The sequence below is a fragment of the Salvelinus fontinalis genome, chromosome 19, assembly GCF_029448725.1.
Source record: "Salvelinus fontinalis isolate EN_2023a chromosome 19, ASM2944872v1, whole genome shotgun sequence".
Taxonomy (NCBI): domain Eukaryota; kingdom Metazoa; phylum Chordata; class Actinopteri; order Salmoniformes; family Salmonidae; genus Salvelinus; species Salvelinus fontinalis.
This window is the reverse complement of record NC_074683.1, coordinates 37,246,538-37,272,178: the sequence shown is the minus strand read 5'-3', so window position 1 is coordinate 37,272,178 and position 25,641 is coordinate 37,246,538. Positions and strand designations below refer to the sequence as shown.

At 42.0% G+C, this 25,641-nt stretch overlaps 1 protein-coding gene across 2 annotated transcripts in view; it reads right to left on the bottom strand.

The window, feature by feature from the left end:
• Positions 1-3,609: 3,609 nt before the first annotated feature.
• The window catches only part of LOC129816680 (glypican-6-like), a 199,401-nt gene continuing 177,369 nt past the window's right edge, over positions 3,610-25,641 (bottom strand). For both annotated transcript variants that reach the window (XM_055871447.1, XM_055871448.1), the window contains 3 exons: positions 17,401-17,540; positions 8,876-9,051; positions 3,610-6,880 (listed from right to left, as the gene is read on the bottom strand). In XM_055871447.1, coding sequence (XP_055727422.1) covers positions 6,663-6,880; positions 8,876-9,051; positions 17,401-17,540 — 534 coding nt within the window. In that variant the 3' untranslated portion in view covers positions 3,610-6,662. The remainder of the gene's footprint in view (positions 6,881-8,875; positions 9,052-17,400; positions 17,541-25,641) is intronic.

The window sequence follows — 25,641 nt, the reverse complement described above, 5'->3', positions numbered from 1 at the left end:
TGAATCCTCCTCCCCCTCCCCCCCCCCTCCTCCCTCTCTGCAGACGACTTCGTCAACCATTTTGAAAAGAAGGTCGACGACATCCGATCCTCGTTTGCTAAGTCAAACGACACCGCTGGTTCTGCTCACACTGCCCAACCCTGTGCTTTGACCTCTTTCTCCCCTCTCTCTCCAGATGAAATCTCGCGTCTTGTGACGGCCGGCCGCCCAACAACCTGCCCGCTTGACCCTATCCCCTCCTCTCTCCTCCAGACCATTTCCGGAGACCTTCTACCTTACCTCACCTCGCTCATCAACTCATCCTTGACCGCTGGCTACGTCCCTTCCGTCTTCAAGAGAGCGAGAGTTGCACCCCTTCTGAAAAAACCTACACTCGATCCCTCCGATGTCAACAACTACAGACCAGTATCCCTTCTTTCTTTTCTCTCCAAAACTCTTGAACGTGCCGTCCTTGGCCAGCTCTCCTGCTATCTCTCTCAGAATGACCTTCTTGATCCAAATCAGTCAGGTTTCAAGACTAGTCACTCAACTGAGACTGCTCTTCTCTGTATCACGGAGGCGCTCCGCACTGCTAAAGCTAACTCTCTCTCCTCTGCTCTCATCCTTCTAGACCTATCGGCTGCCTTCGATACTGTGAACCATCAGATCCTCCTCTCCACCCTCTCCGAGTTGGGCATCTCCGGCGCGGCCCACGCTTGGATTGCGTCCTACCTGACAGGTCGCTCTTACCAGGTGGCGTGGCGAGAATCTGTCTCCTCACCACGCGCTCTCACCACTGGTGTCCCCCAGGGCTCTGTTCTAGGCCCTCTCCTATTCTCGCTATACACCAAGTCACTTGGCTCTGTCATAACCTCACATGGTCTCTCCTATCATTGCTATGCAGACGACACACAATTAATCTTCTCCTTTCCCCCTTCTGATGACCAGGTGGCGAATCGCATCTCTGCATGTCTGGCAGACATATCAGTGTGGATGACGGATCACCACCTCAAGCTGAACCTCGGCAAGACGGAGCTGCTCTTCCTCCCGGGGAAGGACTGTCCGTTCCATGATCTCGCCATCACGGTTGACAACTCCATTGTGTCCTCCTCCCAGAGCGCTAAGAACCTTGGCGTGATCCTGGACAACACCCTGTCGTTCTCCACCAACATCAAGGCGGTGGCCCGTTCCTGTAGGTTCATGCTCTACAACATCCGCAGAGTACGACCCTGCCTCACACAGGAAGCGGCGCAGGTCCTAATCCAGGCACTTGTCATCTCCCGTCTGGATTACTGCAACTCGCTGTTGGCTGGGCTCCCTGCCTGTGCCATTAAACCCCTACAACTCATCCAGAACGCCGCAGCCCGGCTGGTGTTCAACCTTCCCAAGTTCTCTCACGTCACCCCGCTCCTCCGCTCTCTCCACTGGCTTCCAGTTGAAGCTCGCATCCGCTACAAGACCATGGTGCTTGCCTACGGAGCTGTGAGGGGAACGGCACCTCAGTACCTTCAGGCTCTGATCAGGCCCTACACCCAAACAAGGGCACTGCGTTCATCCACCTCTGGCCTGCTCGCCTCCCTACCACTGAGGAAGTACAGTTCCCGCTCAGCCCAGTCAAAACTGTTCGCTGCTCTGGCACCCCAATGGTGGAACAAACTCCCTCACGACGCCAGGACAGCGGAGTCAATCACCACCTTCCGGAGACACCTGAAACCCCACCTCTTCAAGGAATACCTAGGATAAAGCAATCCTTCTGCCCCCCCCCCCCCCCCCCCCCCCTTAAAAGATCTAGATGCACTATTGTAAAGTGGCTGTTCCACTGGATGTCATAAGGTGAATGCACCAATTTGTAAGTCGCTCTGGATAAGAGCGTCTGCTAAATGACTTAAATGTAAATGTAAATGAAACCCCACCTCTTTAAGGAATACCTAGGATAGGATAAAGCAATCCTTCTGACCCCCCCCCCCCCCTTAAAAGATCTTGATGCACTATTGTAAAGTGGCTGTTCCACTGGATGTCATAAGGTGAATGCACCAATTTGTAAGTCGCTCTGGATAAGAGCGTCTGCTAAATGACTTAAATGTAAATGTAAATGTAAAATAACATTTTTGACATGCGTTTTTCTGGATTTTTTTGTTGTTATTCTGTCTCTCACTGTTCAAATAAACCTACGATTAAAATTATAGACTGATCATTTCTTTGTCAGTGGGCAAACATACAAAATCAGCAGGGGATCAAATACTTTTTTTTTCTCCCAAAGGCGGGAATGTAGGCGACAAGCTTAGGTCCAAAATAAGTCCATGGATAACACTGTAAAGTAACCAGGAACGATGTAAAACCTGCACATAACACTGTAAAGTAACCAGGAAAGATGTGAAACCCTGCAGATAACACTGTAAAGTAACCAGGAACGATGTGAAACCTGCAGATAACACTGTAAAGTAACCAGGAACAATGTGAAACCTGCAGATAAAACTGTAAAGTAACCAGGAACAATGTGAAACCTGCAGATAACACTGTAAAGTAACCAGGAACAATGTGAAACCTGCCGATAACACTGTAAAGTAACCAGGAACAATGTGAAACCTGCAGATAACACTGTAAATTAACCAGGAACAATGTGAAACCTGCAGATAGCACTGTAAAGTAACCAGGAACAATGTGAAACCTGCAGATAGCACTGTAAAGTAACCAGGAACAATGTGAAACCTGCAGATGGCACTGTAAAGTAACCAGGAACGATGTAAAACCTGCAGATAACACTAAAGTAACCAGGAACAATGTGAAACCTGCAGATAGCACTGTAAAGTAACCAGGAACAATGTGAAACCTGCAGATAGCACTGTAAAGTAACCAGGAACAATGTGAAACCCTGCAGATAACACTGTAAAGTAACCAGGAACAATGTGAAACCTGCCGATAGCACTGTAAAGTAACCAGGAACAATGTGAAACCTGCAGATAGCACTGTAAAGTAGCCAGGAACAATGTGAAACCTGCAGATAGCACTGTAAAGTAACCAGGAACAACATGAAACTGCAGATAGCACTGTAAAGTAACCAGGAACAATGTGAAACCCTCCGATAGCACTGTAAAGTAGAACTCCTATGTATATGTGATTCATATATTTTCATGCTTTAGCTGTTATTCATGATAGAAACTTGAACTTGCTCGCACCCTGTCATACAAGACATTATTGATGGGAATTTACAGTACAATGTTTACAGTGCTTTGCTTATCCTTGTACCTACGCTACCCTGATGATTTTGGGGCGGCAGGTAGCGTTGGGCCAGTAACCGAAAGGTTGCAAGATCGAATCCCCGAGCTGACAAGGTAAAAATCTGTCGTTCTGCCACTGAAAGGGGCAGTTAACCCACTGGAACTAGGCCGTCATTGAAAATAAGAATTTGTTCTTAAATGACTTGCCTAGTTAAATAAAAGGTAATAAAATTAAATTAAAATGATTTAATAATAGGATATTGTCACCTAAATCTCATTATAACCCGTAAGATTGACATTATCCTGTGTTTTTCCCTAACTGAAGCATCCGTTACAGTATATAAAAAAAAGAAAAATTGTATTATGCATTTCAATCATTTTTTTCTTGAAATTACAAATGTAAGTCATCAAATTGCTGTTACAATCTTTTTAATAAATATTTATTTGCAAGAAAGAGTAACAAAACACAGATGCAACCATTTTAATTGCATTAAAAAACTGTAAGGCATTTTTGTTTGTACGGTCTTTATGTTAACTAGATCATCAACCTTATTGGCTTGAATCGGTTTTCCAATTCTAAGCAACAGATATCATCATGATCTTCTTTTTGTTACAATAGAATGCATTTGACTGTATGAAATGTTGATGAATAATGTTTCTGAAACATTTGTTTGACATTAATTTGCTGATCCATAAACATCAATTTTCAAGACAAAATATTGCAAATATATTACCATTAAAAGTGCAATGATACACAAAATAAAAAACATCATCCTGCAAGATAATTATTCATATTAAAGAATCTTATTTTAAGGACACATTGACAAAGGGACAAAATGTTTTGTTCTCCATAATTTTGCACATCATAATTTTGCCTTACATTCATACAAGATGAACACTAATACTGGTTTATCAAGAGGCAACGAAGCAAGCTCACACAATTTATATGCTGCACTGAGTCCATTAAGAGACCATGATAAAAGCTGAAGGATTTTAATATAATCCTAACTCCCTTGTAATGTAAGCTTAGCTGGCCTTTTGTGGTTTACTGAGTTGACCGGCTGGCCCTCTGAGAACACCGAACACAGACTGGTTTTGTTGGCTAGCGTTTGAAGGGGGGGGGGGGGGGGGATACAGAACTCTCCTTTCAGTAATACCGATCCTCTTCCTAGTCTCTGTAGGCATGCTCTACTGCCTATCCTCACTGGAGCATTCAACCCTGTCCAGACACTCTCTACCTCCTATAATTCTAATTTCACAGGTGTCTGTGGTCGGCATTGAGCCTGTCACCGCAGATAGAACCCCTCAGGCGCCAGAGATAAATGCAGGGGCCTTTTTCGTCTTCTGCATTTTTAGCCTTCAATGTGCTTTTAACATAACTACAATTTGGCACGTCATCTTGTTGATCCTCAGTCATTATTTATTGTTTTTAGTAATGAATGAATGAATGCAGACAGTCTTTTTTGAATCAATGTTATGTGTACTGTACACGAGAAGGGCTTGCTAGAATTGTTAGAACAAGGTATCTTCCTGTATCTAAATTTGCCTTTATAATGACAGATGGGTAGTTCAAGACATCACATTGTTGGCAATGACAACCCTCTGCAAGGCAGATGAACATGCAGTATTCTTATGAAGTTAAGCATGTGCAGTTAAAGTTGAATTAACATTAAAAACATAATTAAAAACATATCAATCCTGAGTTATCAGGTAAAGGTTCATATCGGAGGATATTAAAAAAAAGGGACACTTAAAAGGGACTAAATGAATGTAAGCCTTCAATAACCTCCCACCAATAAATGCAGGCCGATAGTTTGCACGTTTGACCATCCTCTTACTCTTTTCAATGATTAGAAAATACATAGTGGATATCACCATAGAACATAAAGCAATATTTCTGATGAGGTTCTTTGTGATATGATAACATTTGCACTCAAAAGAATTGAACGCAGTACATGGTAAAAACTCATATCAGATATGAGCAATACACAGTGTTGGGGAGTAGTGAAGTACATGTAGTTCACCTAGTAATTGAACTACATTTTGCAGTAGCTTGGTGGTAGTTGAACTAACTTCTAATCTTGGTAGTGTTTTCAGTAGTTAATGACTTGTTAGCCATGTAGCGGTGTAGCTAACTACTGGAACTACACGCTACTGTTTTACCATGTAGCAATGTAGCTAACTACTGGAACTACACACTACTGTTTTACCATGTAGCTAACTACTGGAACTACACGCTACTGTTTTACCATGTAGCAATGTAGCTAACTACTGGAACTACACGCTACTGTTTTACCATGTAGCTAACTACTGGAACTACACATTACCCTTTTTGCAAGATACGGGTAGGAAATAATTTCCTTTCTTTTTCTTTTTCGGCATCAGACCTGACTAATTCTCACTTGGAACATTGTGTTTGTGTTTAATAGACAAAATGACACATTCCGTTAACATTTTATCCCAAAGATGCAATTTGTAGTCTATGATATTTCAGATTTGCATATGATCATTCATTTTTGAAGTCGTTTTGGATGTAGTGAAATACTTTAAAAAAAGTAACTTTAGTTAACTAATATATATATATATATATATATATAGTATTATTAGCGTTAACATTATTAGGGTAGCTTTTGTGTAGCTTAACTTCTTGCAGTTTGAAGTAATTGATAGCTTGGTAAACTATATTTTCAGAGTAGCTTCCCCAACACTGGTAATAGAATCTCACTTTACCTGATTAACATTAACAACAAACATGTTTCATTGGTATCATTTACTGTCAATGTAGATGTAATCAATAATATTTAAAGCAGAGGAAACCAGGTAGAAAACCAACAATTATTGTGACAGCCGTACTGTTTCTATTTTTTATATGATTTTGGGGTCGTCTGAGGTTTGTTATTTGAATGAAGAAATGCACTTCTAACATGTCAACAAGTAAAAGATCTGTCAACTGAGATCACCTCATAGTATAATGTGGTATAACAGTAAACCATAGTAAACGTGTTTTAGCTGGGACTCCTGGTCACCTCTAGGTGTAACCTCTCCACATACTCACAGTGATAAAACATAATAACCTTCTATAGCATTGGATTTTTTTATTTTATTAAATAGGACCAAAAGTGCAAGGGCTTTTTCTCATGGAGACCTAATAACATCTGCCTTGTGACAAAATTAATTATTGAACAATGTTTAACAGGAGATCATCTGTTTCTATCTTGGAGTGACGGCAGTCATGTGAAGCCCTGTCTAAGGATGGAATCAACAACCAGACACTCTTTGGGAGGAGGAAAGTGGAACCAGGATGTATGACTGCTGTCTCCAGAGCAGAGTAGACCTCCTCTATCTATCCGAAAGGCCAAGGCTGCCTGAATACTGTCTGCTTGACTGTAGCTCCAGTCTGTTTGGGTAGAAAAACACAGCGTAGAGAGAGATCCTACTGTCCACGTTGGGTGAGTTCCCCCAGCATTATCTCCATAGTCTGTGCAGTGCCAGGGCTGAAAGGGCCAGGCTGGCCAGCAGGGCTGCTGAGGGGGCAGGGTGTGTGGCTGCTGCTGAGTCCTCCATTGGGCCGCTCCCGCTCCGGTCCGCTCCCACCACCGGTGCCTCGGTGCTGGCAAAGTCAAACTCAGTGACGCAGGCCTCCGTGCAGCCGCTGCCACTGCCCGAGCCACTGCCCTCGTCGCCTGGACAACAGCACAGGAACACACAGAGCACAATGAGCAGTCCATAGATATACAGAGAGAGGAACTGACAGAGAACAACAGAAAGAGCAACTGACAGAGACTATTGATATAAAATACACTTTCAACGTTAAAATGAAAACATGAATACAGAATTTATTTTTGCAGATTTTGAATATGAAAACGTTTAATAATATAATATATATTTATTATCAGTCAAAAGTTTTAGAACACCTACTCATTCAAGGGTTTTTCTTAATTTTTACTATTTTCTACATTGTAGAATAACAGTGAAGACATCAAAACTATGACATAAAACATATGGAATCATGTAGTAACCAAAAAAGTGTTAAACAAATCAAAATATATATAATATTTGAGATTCTTCAAAGTAGCCACACTTTGCCTTGACTGCTTTGCACACTCTTGGCAAAGCTGTCATCACACTCTTGAACAATCAAATATATAAAATGTATTTTGATTTGTTATACACCTTTTTAGTTACTACATGATTCCATATGTGTTATTTCATAGTTTTGATGTAGAAATTTGTAAAATATAGAAAAACCCTTGAATGAGTCAGTGTGTCCAAACTTTTTACTGGTCCTGTATATACACAGTGTATTCAGAAACTATTCAGACCCCTTGACTTTTTCCTCATTTTGTTACGTTATACAGCCTTATTCTAAAATGAATTAAATTAATGTTTTTCCTCATCAATTTACACACAATACCCCATAAGTGAAAACAGGTTTTTAGAAATGTTTGCAAATGTATTCAAAATAAAAAAAAACAGAAATACCTTATTTACATAAGTATTCAGAACCTTTGCTATGAGAATCGAAACTTGAGCTCAGGTGCGTTCTGTTTCCATTGATCATCTTTGAGATGTTTCTACAACTTGATTGGAGTCCACTCGTAGTAAATTCAATTGATTGGACATGATTTGGAAATGCACACACCTGTCTATATAAAGATCCCACAGTTGACAGTGCATGGCATAGTAAAAACCAAGCCATGACGTCGAAGGAATTGTCCATAGAGCTCCGAGAAAGGATTGTGTCAAAGAACAGATCTGGGGAAAGGTACCAAAACAATTCTTCAGCATTGAAGGTCTGGAACACAGTAGCCTCAATCATTCTTAAACTAAATAAGTTTGGAACCACCAAGACTCCCTGCCAAACTGAGCAATCGGGGGAGAAGGGCCTTGGCCAAGAACCCGATGGTCACTCTGAAAGAGGCCCAGAGTTTCTCTGTGGAGATGGGAGAACCTTCCAGAAGGACAATCATCTCCGCAGCACTCCACTAATCAGGCCTTTATGGAAGAGTGGCTAGACGGAAGTCACTCCTCAGTAAAAGGCACATGACAACCCGCTTGGAGCAAAGTACAGAGAGATCCTTGATGAAAATCTGCTCCAGAGCGCTCAAGACATCAGACTGGGGCAAAGGTTCACCTTCCAACAGGACAACAATCCTAAGCACACAGCCAAAACAACGCCGGAGTGGCTTCGGGACAAGTCTCTGAATGTCCTTGAGTGGGCCAAGCCAGAGCCCGGACTTGAACCCGATACAACATCTGTGGAGAGACCTGAAAATAGCTGTGCAGGGAAGCTCCCCATCCAACCTGACAGAACTTGAGAGGATCTGCAGAGTAAAATGGGAGAATCTCCCCAAATACAGGTATTGCAAGTTTGTAGCGTCATACCCAAGAAGACTCAAGGCTGTAATTGCTGCCAAAGGTGCTTCAACAAAGTACTGGGTAAAGGGTCTGAATACCTATGTAAATGTGATATTTCCGTTTTTAATTTGTACTGAATTAGATTTTTTTCATAAAAACCTGTTTTTGCTTTGTCATTATGGGGTTCTGTGTGTAGATTGATGATGAAAAAAAAACTATTTTATCCATTTTAGAATAAGGCTGAAACGTAACAAAATGTGGAAAAATTCAAGAGGTCTGAATACTTTCCGAATGCACTGTATTTGTGGAATGTTACTTACTTGAGTCTTGAAAGTAGATATCATTGCCATTGTAGGCATTTTTTAACTTGTTTGTCATCACTCTCAGAGCCATGATCTGCTGGCGAATGAACGTGTCCGGCCTGGTGATGTCCACGCCCACCTCAGGGTTATTCACCTGATTGGTCAATCCGTCTTTCAGAACCTCTGGGAAATACCTGCCAGGCCAGACAATAACCATTCCTTTTCATTTCATACATATTAAAAAGAGTTCCCATAGTTACCAATGCAACTGTTTTTTAAAGAAATCATGTCTTCTGCACACCGAGGCAAACACCAATTTGTTAGGCAATTAGTAGAACATTTCATGTGGAACATTGGTGCAACACAGAGACTACGGGTGAATGAGAGTAATGGCAGAGCAGTTAATGACACTCGACAGCCTCATTATAGTCTGGTCTGGCCTCCCCTGCATGCTGTGTCTGTCAAACAGAATTCTCCGGAACTGAGGCTGTGGGCTCTGCACCCTCCAGTTGGATAAGACAGGACAGAGACAAAGGCTGGACCCGCCATGTAACTCTCTACAGTGTTGTTTTTGTCCTCTGCTCTCCTTCTGACAGGCTGGAATAGCACAGGTCTGTCAGGGGTGACCAGGGTGAGTAGAGGGACCTCTTGAAAGGCACTTGTCTAGGGATGTTTTGACATACTTTGAAGATATTTCTCCAGGGAAATTGTTACAGGGGTCACTTCCTATTTATTATTTCACAACTCAGTCAACAGTGCCACCCATCCAAGGCTGTGCAATGTTTCCCCACATCCAGCAGTCCGTGCTGCTCTGAGACAGTCGGACAGCTTCGGGTAACAACACACCAAGAGGTATACCTTCTTTTACAAATCATATTTGAACTAAAACCTGATAAAAACCTAAACTCTCAAACAAGACATGAGCTGTTACAGAAATCTGTTTTCCTACCAATTACTAATGCAACAAAAAAAACTACGACGTAATAATACGCTTTCTAAACATCTGTCTGACAATCTATTTGGAACACCCACACAACCTATCACAGGTTATATTGGTCAGGCAACAAAACCGACGATTGTTTACATGGTAACAGTGCCTTCAACATCTTCAGTTATGTTTGTATCTCAACCTTTGGGTGTTCAAACCCGTAGGATAACCAGTAGGGGAAGTATGTTTCCGCATCTAGACAACCTGGCATATCGAGAAAGACGGGGAAGAGATCACAATTCTAGAACGCTGGGATAAATGCAACCTCTATGTAATTATCATACACATAGGACACAACTAAATATTGCATTCATAATGACAGAATCAGAAAAGAGCAATGCTATTAATATTACTCAAGTGAAGTCAGCCAGCAAGTCGAGTCCAATTATGAGTTAGTCACATATAATTGATCTTTAGATGTTTCTTCATATGTCAGATATATACACATATATTCAGATGTTAGATTTTCGAAAAATAACATTTTAAGTAAAACAAATGGAAAAACTAGAACGTTGGATCTGAATAAACCCATTTGAACCTGGCACTATAAGGTTATATCTGCAATCCAATTACAAGCCTGAACAAATACCGACGGACCAATCCCAACACGTCTTTGCCATGTCCGTCTAAGTATGGTCTAGGATAGTCCTGCCAGCAATAACGGCACGGAAGCAAAATAACGATGCGGTCAGAAATCTTAAAGTAACTGTTGTCACATCGTTGTTCAGTGATGATAGTAATTTGTCTGATGATCATAATACATGGCTTAATGTATTTGATGATGTGTTCGGACTCTATCTTAGTAAAACAGTGTTATTCTATCAGTTATGCATTCAAATAGCTGCAGTTGTCTTAAAAACTGAACAATTGTCAGAAAGAACCTTATGGCTGAACACAGATTGACATTTCAGAGCCATAAGGTTGTAGCACCCTCCTAAAAAAACTGATTTACAAGCATCTCAGGAGTTTGATACTCTGCACTTTAGGTACCTTTAAGGTGAGAACCTTAATGGGTTATGAAATAAGAATTCACTACAAAACAGTTGAGGGATCTGGGATGTAAAAACATTGATTCTCAATATCTCAGAACTATGCTTTCCACAGATGGAACCTTAAAGTCCCAAGGTCACTAAGTAATATGCACATAAACGTACAAGTTGTATTATGACTTTGGAATAACAGTAGTTTATTAGTCTCCCCTTTTGGGACAAAGCAGAATTTAACTTCAGCTTTCAAACATTTTGGCTGCTAATGCAATTAATTCCAGCAACGAGGAATTATGCTGGTTATAAAAAGACATCAAAGCAAATTAAAACCAACATTAAAAATGGAATCTGCTACTGTCGATGCCACTGTTTGTTTTTGTTTTTTTACTTTGAATGAAAATATGGGGGTTGAGCCTGAGCTGGCTTGGGCTGGCCTTCTGAGCAAGGTGTGTCTTTGGTTGAGCCCTGAGCCTCCTTGGGCTGGCCTTCTGGGCAAGGTGTGTCTTTGGTTGAGCCCTGAGCCTCCTTGGGCTGGCCTTCTGGGCAAGGTGTGTCTTTGGTTGAGCCCTGAGCCTCCTTGGGCTGGCATTCTGGGCAAGGTGTGTCTTTGGTTGAGCCCTGAGCCTCCTTGGGCTGGCCTTCTGGGCAAGGTGTGTCTTTGGTTGAGCCCTGAGCCTCCTTGGGCTGGCCTTCGGGGCAAGGTGTGTCTTTGGTTGAGCCCTGAGCCTCCTTGGGCTGGCCTTCTGGGCAAGGTATGTCTTTGGTTGAGGCCTGAGCCTCCTTGGGCTGGCCTTCTGGGCAAGGTGTGTCTTTGGTTGAGCCCTGAGCCTCCTTGGGCTGGCCTTCTGGGCAAGGTGTGTCTTTGCATTAAACCCCGCCTACTCAAACAACCCTGCTGGAGCATGGCTCCGGAGCTTGAGAGGAAGGGAAAGTCACTTGCAAGCTACAGCCGCCAGAAACAAACACAGAGCAGACAAAGCCAACAAGCTAGTTAATGTGTTTGCAGATGAACTGTCCTGGTAGAAGATACAATGTTTTCAGAAAATGTTGACAGTAACAAGCATCAGCCTTCTCGGTTCTTGGATCTGAATCAACGACCCCATAAGAGAAAAGGAAGAGAAACAAAGACTGCTCAATCCAGAAACCAGATAAACATTGGAAATCATGTTGAAAGGTGGCGAGCATTGAAAGGTTAGAAGTGTGAAGCTGAAACTGCCACCCTTCTCATGGACTGGTAGGTAAGTGTTGGATTGTTTTTAGTCTACTTGCTAATTTACCTGCTAACCTTAGTGTGTGTAGAGTTCAAGCTAGCTAACATGGCTACTTAGCTAGCTAGCTAATGTCCTCTGTATTCTGACTGTTTTGTACTCAAACTAATCTAACGATAGCTGCATCATGTAGCCACACTGCATAAACTCCACAAGATGGCCAAATGCCTTTATTTCAACTAGCTAACATTAGCTATCTAGCTAAAGCTTGATATGCAGATTGTTGACATCACAACATTAGTGGGTTTGGTTTGTAGATTATAATGCTAGCTAGCTGGGTGGTAAACAGCATTTCAAGCCCAGGACCACCCCAAAAAAGTTCATCAGCTATTAAATCCAGTACAGTAACATCACAGAAACATGCATTTCTCAGGGAGATACTGGTGAAGACAATCTGATTTAGAGGGAACCTGGGGCTGTACAAGTTGTGGTGCAAACCCTAACACTGAAAGAGAGGTAAGAAATTCTATATGCATTTTTCTATTATGCTCCGTGATTCAATAATGATATGGTTTATTAAATCGACCAAAATAGTTAGATATGTTTGCCTGTTCAGCACATTGCCTGCCTATATACAGCATTGATTCCTACATAGCAGTGTTGGGATTAATTACTTGAAAAATGTATATATTACTCGTTACATTTAACAAAAGTAACGTGTTACTTTATAATATAACTTTGTGTGGAAAATAACGCGTTATATTACTTTGCATTACTTATATGAAAAAATTATCTAAATCTGCCGGAGGGAGCAAGGCGAGCCGTGCACACTCTACCAAACATACGCTTCTTACTAACAGGTTTGATCACTAGTTTCTCCTTTCATCTGTGCCTCTGATTTCCTGTACTAGTATGCAAGTGCTGCGCTATCATGTGGGCTCCATAATTAGCCATATACAGTACCAGTCAAAAGTTTGGACACACTTACTCATTCAAGGGTTTTTCTTTATTTTTACTATTTTCTACATTGTAGAATAATAGTGAATACATCAAAACTATGAAATAACACCTATGGAATCATGTAGTAACCAAAAAAGTGTTAAACAATATTTTATATTTCAGATTCTTCAAAGTAGCCACCCTTTGCCGTGATGAAAGCTTTGCATACTCTTGGCATTGTCTCAACCAGCTTCACCTGCTTTTCCAAAAGTCTTGAAGGAGTTCCCACATATGCTGAGCACTTGTTGGCTGCTTTTCCTTCACTTTGCAGTCCAACTCATCCAAAACCATTTCAACTAGTGACCATATCCCCCGTGCATCCAGCAAATGCGGAGGTGTTGCTAACATTCACGATAGCAAATTTCTATTTATAAAAAATATTAAAAAACGACTGCATTTTCATCTTTTGAGCTTCTAGTCATGAAATCTATGCAGCCTACTCAATCACTTTTTATAGCTACTGTTTAGAGGCCTCCTGGGCCATATACAGTGTTCCTCACGGAGTTCCCTGAATTCCTATCAGACCTTGTAGTCATGGCAGATAATATTCACATTTTTGGTGACTTTAATATTCACATGGAAAAGTACACAGACCCACTCCAAAAGGCTTTTGGAGCCATCATCGACTCAGAGGGTTTTGTCCAACATGTCTCTGGACCTACTCACTGCCATAGTCATACTCTGGACCTAGTTTTGACCCGTGGAATAAATGTTGTGGATCTTAATGTTTTTCCTCATAATCCTGGACTATCGGACCACCATTTATTACGTTTGCAATCGCAACAAATAATATGCTCAGACCCCAACCAAGGATCATCAAAAGCCGTGCTATACATTCTTGGACAACCCAAAGATTCCTAGATGCCCTTCCAGACTCCCTCCACCTACCCAAGGACGTCAGATTACAAAAATCAGTTAACCACCTAAGTGAGGAACTCAATTTAAACTTGCGTAATAGTGCATAATAGTGGTCCTACCACTATTGTTTTCACTATATATTTTACCTCTTGGTGATGTCATTCGGAAACAAAATGTTAACTTTCACTACTATGCATACGACACACAGCTGTACATTTCGATGAAACATGGTGAAACCCCAAAAGCCTGTGTTTCGGACATAAGGAAGAGGATGGCGGCAAATGTTCTACTTTTAAACTCAGACAAAACAGAGATGCTAGTTCTCGATCCCAAGAAACAAAGAGATATTCTGTTGAATCTGACAATTAATCTTGATGGTTGTTCAGTTGTCTCAAATAAAACTGAAGGACCTCAGCGTTACACTGAACCCTGATATCTCTCTTGACAAACATATCAAGACTGTTCCAAGGACAGATTTTTCCATTTACATAACATTGCAAAAATCAGAAACTTTCTGTCCAAAAAAGATACAGAAACATGTATCCATGCATTTGTTACTTCTAGGTTAGACTACTGCAATGCTCTACTTTCCGGCTACCTGGATAAAGCACTAAATAAACTTCAGTTAGTGCTAAGCACGGTTGCTAGAATCTTGACTAGAACCAAAGAATGTGATCATATTACTCCAGTGCTAGCCTCTCTACACTGGCTTCCTGTTAAAGCTAGGGCTGATTTCAAGGTTTTACTGCTAACCTACAAAGCATTACATGGGCTTGCTCCTACCTATCTTTCCGATTTGGTCCTGCCGTACATACCTACATGTACACTACGGTCACAAGACGCAGACCTCCTTACTGTCCCTAGAATTTCTAAGCAAACAGCTGGAGGCAGGGCTTTCTCCTATAGAGCTCCATTTTTGTGGAATGGTCTGCCTATCTATGTGAGAGATGCAGACTCGGTGTCGACTTTTAAGTCTTTATTGAAGACTCATCTCTTCAGTAGGTCCTATGATTGAGTGTAGTCTGGCCCAGGGGTGTGAAGGTGAACGGAGCGACGAACCGCCGTTGCTGTCTCTGCCTGGCCGGTTCCCCTCTCGCCACTGGGATTCTCTGCCACGAACCCTATTACAGGGGCTGAGTCACTAGCTTCCTGGTGCTCTTCCATGTTGTCCCTAGGAGGGGTGCGTCACTTGAGTAGGTTGAGTCACTGATGTGATCTTCCTGTCTGGGTTGGCGCCCCCCCTTTGGGTGAGTGTCGTGGGGGAGATCTTTGTGGACTATATTCAGCCTTGTCACAGGATAGCAAGTTGGTGGTTGAAGATATCCCTCTAGTGGTGTGGGGCTATATCCAGCCTGTTTGAACCAGTCCGGGGGTATCGTCGGAAGAGGCCATAGTGTCTCCCGATCCCGCTTGTCTCAGCCTCCAGTATTTATTTTGCAATAGATTCACATAGTCTCCTCTGAACAGTTGATGTTGAAATGTGTCTGTTACTTGAACTCTGTGAAGCGTTTATTTGGGCTGCAATTTCTGAGGCTGGTTACTCTAATGGACTTATCCTCTGCAGCAAAGGTAACTCTGGGTCAAGAGAGCCAGTTTCATCATAGCGCTTGATGGTTTTTGCGACTGCACTTGAAGTAATGTTCAAACTTCTTGACATTTTCCGGATTGACTGACCTTCATGTCTTAATGTAATGATCGACTGTCGTTTCTCTTTGCTTACTTGAGCTGTTCTTGCAATAATATGGACTTGGTCTTTTACCAAAAAGGACTTTCTTCTGTATACCACCCCTATCTTGTCACAACACAACTGATTGGCCCAAATGCATTCAAAACGAAAGAAATTCCACAAATTAACGTTTAACCCACCTGTTAATTGAAATGCATTCCAGGTGACTACCTCATGAAGCTGGTTAAGAGAATGCCAAGAGTGTGCAAAGCTGTCATCAAGGCTACTTTGAAGAATCTCAAAAATATAACACTGTTTTAATTACTACATGATTCCATGTGTGTTATTTCATAGTTTTAATGTCTTCACTATTATTCTACAATGTAGAAAGTAGTAAAAATAAAGAAAAACCCTTGAATAAGTAGGTGTGTCCAAACTTTTGACTGGTAGTGTATACTGTCAGCCAAACATCAGCATATTTCTCGTCTTTTTCATTCAAAATATTTCTTTCGAGCCGTGAGTTCTGGTTATAGAACGCACATAGGACCCATAGAGATGTAATTGAGGGCACAATTGCCAATAGATGGGGGGAGAGCCATCTATGGGCTTTGCCATCACAGAAGCCATCAATGGCAAAGATCAGAGGTGTGTGTGCCCTCTATGCATTTCTATGGACAGCAGCTGTCATAAAATGTATCTAAAAAAGTATTTCTCGAAAAAAGTACTTCTCTGCTAGCTCGAGAACTAAATGACGAAAAACAAGTCGAGATCGGTTTGTTTGACAACGTAACCGTAATAATATTACCCAATTTGAAAAAGTAACGCGTTAGTCCGTTAGTCATAAAAGCAATCTGATTACGTAATGCACGTGTCAAACTCGTTCCACGGAGGGCCGAGTGTCTGCGGGTTTTCGCTCCTCCCTTGTTCTTGATTGATTAATTAAGGTCACTGATTATTAAGAAACTCCCCTCACCTGGATGTCTAGGTCTTAAACCAAAAGCCAGCAGATACAAGGCCCTCCATGGAATGAGTTTGACATCCCTGTCGTAACGTATTACCCCAAACACTGCTACCTAGTGTGAACTACCCACCAGAACGACTGAATGAATATCCCCCGCCATTTATCTGTTGTTAACAGAGCATTGATGGTTGAATGCATAAACGGTCCATATGTTCTCAATATAATTTACTCATATCAAATAAAATCAAAAGGTATTTGGCATATACACAGGATACAGTGGGGCGTATACGGGAATATTATTTAACATTGTACCGTGTACTATTACAGTAACAATTTGTTTTATTTTGTTATGTAGAACAGGAGTACTTTGGCCATTTCTTAGTCACTCTGCCAACCTTTCAAAAGGATGCCCAATTTAATGTTTATCCGGATTCTGGATCAGTCAGGATTGGAGTAGCCTTTTACTATTTTTTTTCTCTTTTGTGGTCGAGCTGATTCAGATCCAAGAACCGAGGATGATGCTTCTTTCTGCTCTGGGCTCAACCCCCATGTTTTCTTTCAAAATGAAAAAACAGAAGAACTGGGGTTGCCCACAGTCTGCGAATTTCAGCTTTAAAGGGCTTCACCAGGGAAGGCATCTGTTAAGACTCAGTTTGGTCGGGTGCTTTTATGTCTCCAAACTCTAAACTAGTGATCAAATGTCAAGGCTCTCCAATAGTGAACTGCCGTGTTTGGGCCAGTGCAAAATACATAATTAGAATGGTTCTATATTCAGGGACCAGACATATTGTGGAAGTAATTTAGTGCTAGTTTACCCAAGTGTTTGGGGTAAGCAGTCTGTGTTCTGGTGCTAACACTTATTGTAGTCGAGTCTTACCTGCCCTTGGTGTGCCCATTCCAACACTGGTCATCATCGGTGGCATTCCCTGCTGTCACCCTGTGTGGCGTGCAGATGTCCTCAGGCAGGTTGGACCAGAACTTCTTGAACAACTTCAGTTTCTCCTTGATGTCAATCACCTGAGCATGTGAAAGAAGGAGAGGTAGATTTAACATCACACTGACTTGAGGATGATGTTCCACAAACTCATCAGGGAGAGGTACATCATATTGGGATAAAGACTGCAGTGTACACTTGACACTTTATCATCCTATTGAACATATATATTGCAGCTAAAAGAACGGTACAATTGTCAGTGTACATTCTGAGAGGATACATGTTTAAAAATGCATTTCACCCAGAGCTCAAGGAGACAAATAACCTGTGCCCTATAAAGAACTGATAAAGGCTAATGTTGAGAAAAGATTAGTCCAGACCATAGATACAGAATATTGTATCTCTTCAGCCCAGCACCCCACAGAGTTATCCTCAGACACATTTATATAACAACCACAACATGCTTAGTGACTTGAACCATAAACTTGGAGGGTCCTTCTAAACCACTCAAGGCAAAAGAACGGCAGGACCTCAGCCATTTCACCAGCTGTCATCATTGGCAGCTCTATGGTGAGAGATCTCGGTTCCGGGGCAAAACCCCTTTGCTATCCTGGAGCAGGAGTACAGGACATTACAAGGCTGCTTCCTACCGTTCTACAAAAGATGCTGGGGGCTGACGCTGTCGCAGTCCATGTGGAGTCAAACGGCATTAGGAGGACTAGCTCAGAACTGCTGAAAATGTATTTTAAAGAACTTATTCTAGCTCTGAAAGATTCCAAAAAGCGGCCAATTATTTCAGGCCAGGTACCATCGCTGGGCCACGGCTGTGAAAGATTCAGCAGGCGACTGGCATTACACACCTGGCTAAAAGGCTACTGTAGCTCTGTTGGTGTAACTTTTATAGATAAATTTGACACCTTTTGGAAACGGAGTCCATCCAAATAATCTTGGCTCATGGATCCTGTCCGTACATTTCAAGGCTGCATTGAGACAATGACTTATCTGTGACCCAAGCCCTGCTCTGATAATCCCTACCATTGTGTCGCTGATTAGTCGTAGTGCTGCTGCAAATGTACATCGTCATGGGGTGTTGTCAGTCATATTGTAAGTAACCTAATGTATGTCCCTCTAACTCCCCTGAATGCTTATGTCAATCCTACAGCTATTGTCAGCAGTAATCAATCACCTACGAACCTGAGATATACTGCTAGCACTGAGGTGGTTTGCCCGAGTAGGAAGTCCACTGTGTGCAGCTAACTCTGCACTATCAGCTCAAACATAAATATCACTGTCATGGGGCCTCCCGGGTGGCGCAGTGGTCTAGAGCACTGCATCGCAGTGCTAGCTACGCCACCAGAGTCTCTGGGTTCGCGCCCAGGCTCTGTCGCAGCCGGCCGCGACCGGGAGGTCCGTGGGGCGACGCACAATTGGCTTAGCGTCGTCCGGGTTAGGGAGGGTTTGGCCGGTAGGGATATCCTTGTCTCATCGCGCTCCAGCGACTCCTGTGGCGGGCCGGGCGCAGTGCGCGCTAACCGAGGGGGGCGGGTGCACGGTGTTTCCTCCGACACATTGGTGCGGCTGGCTTCCAGGTTGGAGGCGCGCTGTGTTAAGAAGCAGTGCGGCTTGGTTGGGTTGTGCTTCGGAGGACGCATGGCTTTCGACCTTCGTCTCTCCCGAGCCCGTACGGGAGTTGTAGCGATGAGACAAGATAGTAATTACTAGCGATTGGATACCACGAAAATTGGGGAGAAAAGGGGATAATCTTTTTTTTTTTTATAAATAAAAATATCACTGTCGTGTCTACCTCTAAGCCGCCCAGTAAAGCAATAAAAACAATCAAGAATCGCAGAAAAGAGCTAAAAGTAACCCACATTAAAATATGTAGCCTTTAATTTACAATCTGCAGAAACTATGAGTATAGAAAGGTTCAGAACATTTGTGAAACATCAAAGTTAAAAATATATGGCAAATAGAAAATCAAAACTGGATGGTGTTCAAGGATAGATGGAAGGGGTTGAGTGGAGCTGAAGGATGGGACTAAAAACAACAAGACAACTAATGTAAAATATACTGTGTCCGTAAAATGTATATAGTATGTATGAGATGGAAGTAGAAGCCTGAGTGTTGTTGTCTGTTAGGTTACTCCAATTAAGGGAGTTAGGGGGGGGGGATATATATTAAAAATATATATATGGGGGTTGGAAATGATGCAGACAATTACATCGATGGAAGCTAATCTATCCGCAATATTAAAGCTGATCTACCCACTAAAAAAACACAGAAACATATGTAGCCTAAAAAACAAGGTCCAATCAATAAAAACATTAATCACAAAGCCCACTGATACTGCCAACTACTTGAATGATTTTTTTCCTTGGCAAGATTAGCAAATGTAGGCATGACAACAAATTCTGAACCTACACATCCATGCATAACTGACCAAATTATGAAAAGACAAACATTGTAATTTTGAATTCCGTAAAGTGAGTGTGGAAGAGGTGAACAAAATATTGTTGTCTATCAACAATGACAAGCCACCGGGGTCTGACAATCTGGATGGAACATTACTGAGAATGATAGTGGATGATATTGCCACTCCCATTTGCCATCTCTTCAATCTAAGCCTAACGGACAGTGTGTGCACTCAGGCCTGGAGGGAAGCAAAAGTCATTCCGCTACCCAAGAATAGCAAAGCACCTTTTACTGCCTCAAACATCTGACCAATCAGCCTGTTACCAACCCTTAGTACACTTTTGTGTTTGACCAGATACAATGCTTTTTCAAAGTAAACCAATTAACAAAAGATTAACAGCATGCTTATAGGGAAGGGCATTTAACATGTAACCACTTATACAAATGGTTGATGATTGGCTGAGGTAAATTGATAAGAAGATTGTGCGCGCTGTTTTGTTAGAGTTCAGTGCAGCTTTTGACATTATTGATCATAATCTGCTGCTAGAAAAACATATGTGTATTGGCTTTACATCCCCTACTCTACTGTGGACCAAGAGTTACCTGTCTAACAGAACACAGAGTGTGTTCTTTAATGGAAGCCTCTCCAAGATTGTCCAGGTAGGGTCAGGCATTCCCCAGGGCGGATGTTTAGGACCCTTACTTTTTTCAATCTCTTCTAATGACCTACCACTGTCTCGGAGTAAAGCCTGTGTGTCTATGTATGCTGATGACTCAACACTGTACACGTCAGCTACCACAGCAACTGAAATCACTGCAGTCAGTTTCAGAATGGGTGGCAAGAAATAAGTTAGTCCTAAATATTTCTAAAACTAAAAGCATTGTATTTGGGACAAATCATTCACTACACCCGAATTATGTGGAAATTGAACAAGTTGAGGAGACTAAACTGCTTGGTGTAACCCTGAATTGTAAACTGTCATGGTCAAAACATACTGATGCAAAGGTAGCTAAGATGGGGAGAGGTCTGTCTGTGATAAAGTGCTGCTACAGCATGCCTTCTTGACATTGCTATCAAACAACAAGTCCTACAGACCCTAGTTTTGTTGCACCTGGACTACTGTCCTGTCCTATGGTCAGGTGCCACAGAGGGACATATTACAATTGTCCCAGAGCAGAGCAGCACGACTGGCCCTTAAATGTACACGGAGATCCAACATGAATAACATGCATGTCAATCTCCCCTGGCTCACTTTATCACATTATCTGTGAGAGGTATTGACATGTTGAATGCACCGAGCTGTCTGTTTAGGCGACTAGCACACATGCTCAGACACCCATGCATACCCCCACAAAACATGCCACCAAGGCCAAAACACAGTACTACATAGAGCCATGACAACATGGAACATTAATCCACATCACGTTACTCAGGAAGGCAGTAAAGTCAGATAAAAAAATGATAAAACTACACCTTGTGGAACAGCATGGACTGTGAATAGACAAACAGGCACAGACCCACAAGCACAAACACACGCACTCTATACACACGCACATTTGGATTTTGTATTGTAAATATGTTGTAGTAATGTGTAGGGAAGTGTAATGTTTTAACTCCTATGTAAATTGCCCAAAAAATGTCTGGACCCCAGGAAGAGTTGCTGCTGCCTTGGCAGGAACTAACAGGGATCTATAATAAACCCCAGGAAGAGTTGCTGCTGCCTTGGCAGGAACTAACAGGGATCTATAATAAACCCCAGGAAGAGTTGCTGCTGCCTTTGCAGGAACTAACAGGGATCTATAATAAACCCCAGAAAGAGTTGCTGCTGCCTTTGCAGGAACTAACAGGGATCTATAATAAACCCCAGGAAGAGTTGCTGCTGCCTTTGCAGGAACTAACAGGGATCTATAATAAACCCCAGGAAGAGTTGCTGCTGCCTTGGCAGGAACTAACAGGGATCTATAATAAACCCCAGGAAGAGTTGCTGCTGCCTTTGCAGGAACTAACAGGGATCTATAATAAACCCCAGGAAGAGTTGCTGCTGCCTTTGCAGGAACTAACAGGGATCTATAATAAACCCCAGGAAGAGTTGCTGCTGCCTTGGCAGGAACTAACAGGGATCTATAATAAACCCCAGGAAGAGTTGCTGCTGCCTTGGCAGGAACTAACAGGGATCTATAATAAACCCCAGGAAGAGTTGCTGCTGCCTTGGCAGGAACTAACAGGGATCTATAATAAACCCCAGGAAGAGTTGCTGCTGCCTTGGCAGGAACTAACAGGGATCTATAATAAATACAAATAGCTGGATGTTGTATTTTAATGTTTGGATTTACGTGTTTCACAAAAACTGAAGGGAAAGCTGATAACATCAGGGTGTTCCCATTATCGGTCTCCCCCTGTCACTCTGTTGGCTTCAGGTTAAATTGTAGTGAACCTGTAGTTGAACATGAAAGGTGCAGTACTTACAGTGGGGTCGCCGCCACTGCTTTTGAGGTGTTCATCCTGTCACACGGATGCCAAAGCACTTTAGCAGCTCTGATACTGCTGCCCAGAGGGGTCAGGACTCCACTCAGACCACTAACATCACTGGCCATATTTAACTAAACCACACAACTGACTGCACCAGGATACCATGCTTCGGGCATACACTGGATGTGTCCCAAATCGTACCCTATTGCCTATATAACTACTTTTGACCAGAAAGTAATTCACACCATAGTGATTAGGTTATAATTTTTTTGTACAATACATCATCATAAACACCAAGCAACATACTAATATATGTACAAAGCTGTCATCAAGGCAAAGGGTGGCTATTTGAAGAATCTCATATATAAAATATATTTTGATTTGTTTAACACTTTTTTGGTTACTACATGATTCCATATGTGTTATTTCATAGTTTTGATGTCTTCACTATTATTCTACAATGAAGAAAATAGTAAAAATAAAGATAAACCCTTGAATGAGTGGGTGTTCTAAAACTTTTAGTGTTTATATATTTTAGTGTTTATATAATAGCTATATGAGTTACAACGGAGAGGTAAACATCGATCTCATGTGATCCCAACAAACAAAAACAGAGATTACATTGACACACCACTGACACCTCCCCCATATTGAGTGCACCACAATTCCCTTGTGACAGATGATCTGAGGAACGGGGCTGTGTTGGCGAGGGTGGGGGGCTGTGTTGGCGAGGGGTTGTGTTGCGAGGGGCTGTGTTGGCGAGGGACTGTGTTGGCGAGGGGATGTGTGGCGAGGGGATGTGTTGTGAGGGCCTGTGTTGGCGAGGGCCTGTGTTGGCGAGGGGCTGTGTTGTGAGGGGCTGTGTTGGCGAGGGGCTGTGTTGTGAGGGCCTGTGTTGTGAGGGCCTGTGTTGGCGAGGGCCTGTGTTGGCGAGGGCCTGTGTTGGCGAGGGGGCTGTGTTGGCGAGGGGGCTGTGTGGGTGGATAGATGGTGGAAAGAGGAGATAAGTGATTCATTTTGTCCAGTCTGTATTACAGAGCTTTGACAATAAATGAGGGCTTAGCTTTATGGTCTGTAAAACAAAAGCAATTAATGTGTTTAATGGGAGTTTAATGGCATAGACATGAAAATATGACAAGGCTCCAGATTTAACTGGCTTTTAGAGTAGTTAGATATTCTCATTGATCTAGGGGGTGATATAGTCACAAAATTCAGTTTCTTAACAAAATAACTGAATACACTAAATATGTGTTTATTGTATAGAGATGTAAAGAGATTGCAATGTCGTATCTGTCCCATTATAGCGTCTGGGAGCATACGGGCAGTGCCATTGAGGCCATCTACATTTTTAAGTAGTCCATATTCTTCTTCTATTACTACTTGGAGTTGGTAAACAAACTGTAAAGGTGTGCAGTATATTGCCATCTAGAGAGTGTTGTTGGAACAGGTATAAAGCCATAGTTGGCTATTTACTACTACCACCTGCAGTTATGGAATGTTTGCTCACGAGTATAATTCATTGACTGACCCTCCTGATAACTGGAATGGGATTATGTGATCCTTCCTTAAACCATAGGAAGTCCCACCCAGTTGACTAACTACTTCAAAATGGTAAAACTGGCTTTTGGGCACTAGAGTACTCGATGCATCTCTATGATTTATTGATAGCCCTCATTCTATGAACATTTAAATATATAACTGATATTCCTACAGAGCGAACAAAGGCCATCTCCAGAGAGAGAAAATGTCCTTTTATATCATCTAAATGGAATTTGACTTTTCTTTTCTACCTCACCTTCAAATATTTCAGCACACCCAAGGAGTGAGAATAAATAAAGAGGAGAAGAGAGAGTGTGCTTTTTCACAAGTAGACCAAATGCAATTTACTTCTATAAACAGTTTTTGGCTATCTGAGTCAGTCTCCATCTTTATTCTGCATTCCCTATGAATAAATAAAATGGTATGAGGACTGCATCAATAAGCTGATACCGGCAGGCTGGCGATATGACCACTAGATGGCAGTCCATCTCTGAGAAATTGAAGGAGTGTGTGTGGCAGTGTTTCCCAAAACTCGGTCCTCGGGACCCCAAGGGGTGGACGTTTTGGTTTTTACCCTAACACTACACACCTGATTGAAATAATCAACTAGTCATCAAGCTTAATGCAGACAGTATTAAGCAAAAACCAAAATGTGCACCACTTGGCTCCCGAGGACCGAGTTTGGGAAATGCTGGTGTGTGTGAGTGTAAGAGAGTGAGACAGAGAGAAAGACCGCATATTGAACCATCTAAACCTAACATATCGTACCAGACATTATATATTAACGTATACACACATGCACGCACATAAACACAGGTACGCGCATACACAAACAAACAAATAATCAATTTTTAAAAAATGTATGGATTATGCAAGTGGTATTCCTAGTTAATACTCATGCAGAAAAAGAAACAAGGTCACACTTTAACTGTTCTGCCTCTTGCCCTGTTAATATGCCACATGGGAATTGGAGTATCTGGACCAGCAAGTGATAATACAAATTGGTTACATATGCTTTATGGCAAAAATATCTTCATGCATTTAAGGTAAAATGCAGAGATGCATAAAGATCCTCAGAATGTAAAGAAGAGCACATCATCTCAGCTCTCCATAGCGCCATAAACACTGGGGAGGAAGTTTGTATTCTCTAGTGTATGCATAGAAAGTGGAGGCTGAGAAGCACTGACTGACAGGTACAGTATGTGCAGGTTGTCAATGAGGAGGCAATATTGAGAAGAGATAGAGCGAGAGAGACTGTGATCGAGAGAGAGAACGAGAGAGACTGTGATCGAGAGAAAGACAGAGATACTAAGATTCTGTTCACAATAGGAGATATTTCCATTCAAAAAAAAACCATACAAACTAACATGGCAAACATCCTAGAAGCATCAGGTTGTTGAAATAGATGAAAATACCCCTCGGGAAATGAACACTTTCTGTCTTCTCTAACATCCGCCACCGACAAATGTGTAGCCACAGGACAATAAAGGCGTGATTATTAAACATGGTCCTCTGACTAGAAGATTGAGAAGTGTTCACAGTGAAGACAGACTTATGTTTATCTACTCATTTCCTTTTATTTGCCACTTTTATGAACACAATTACATGTTGCACTACAAAAACCAGGAAATGTTCCATTATATATGATCTGGGTGTTCAATGGATAGCTGGCAACATTCCCTGTCGAGGAAATAAATACAGTGCAAATCGCAGGTTGACGTTTATCGTCATGAAACTTGACCTGGAGGCAGAGCTGACTGATT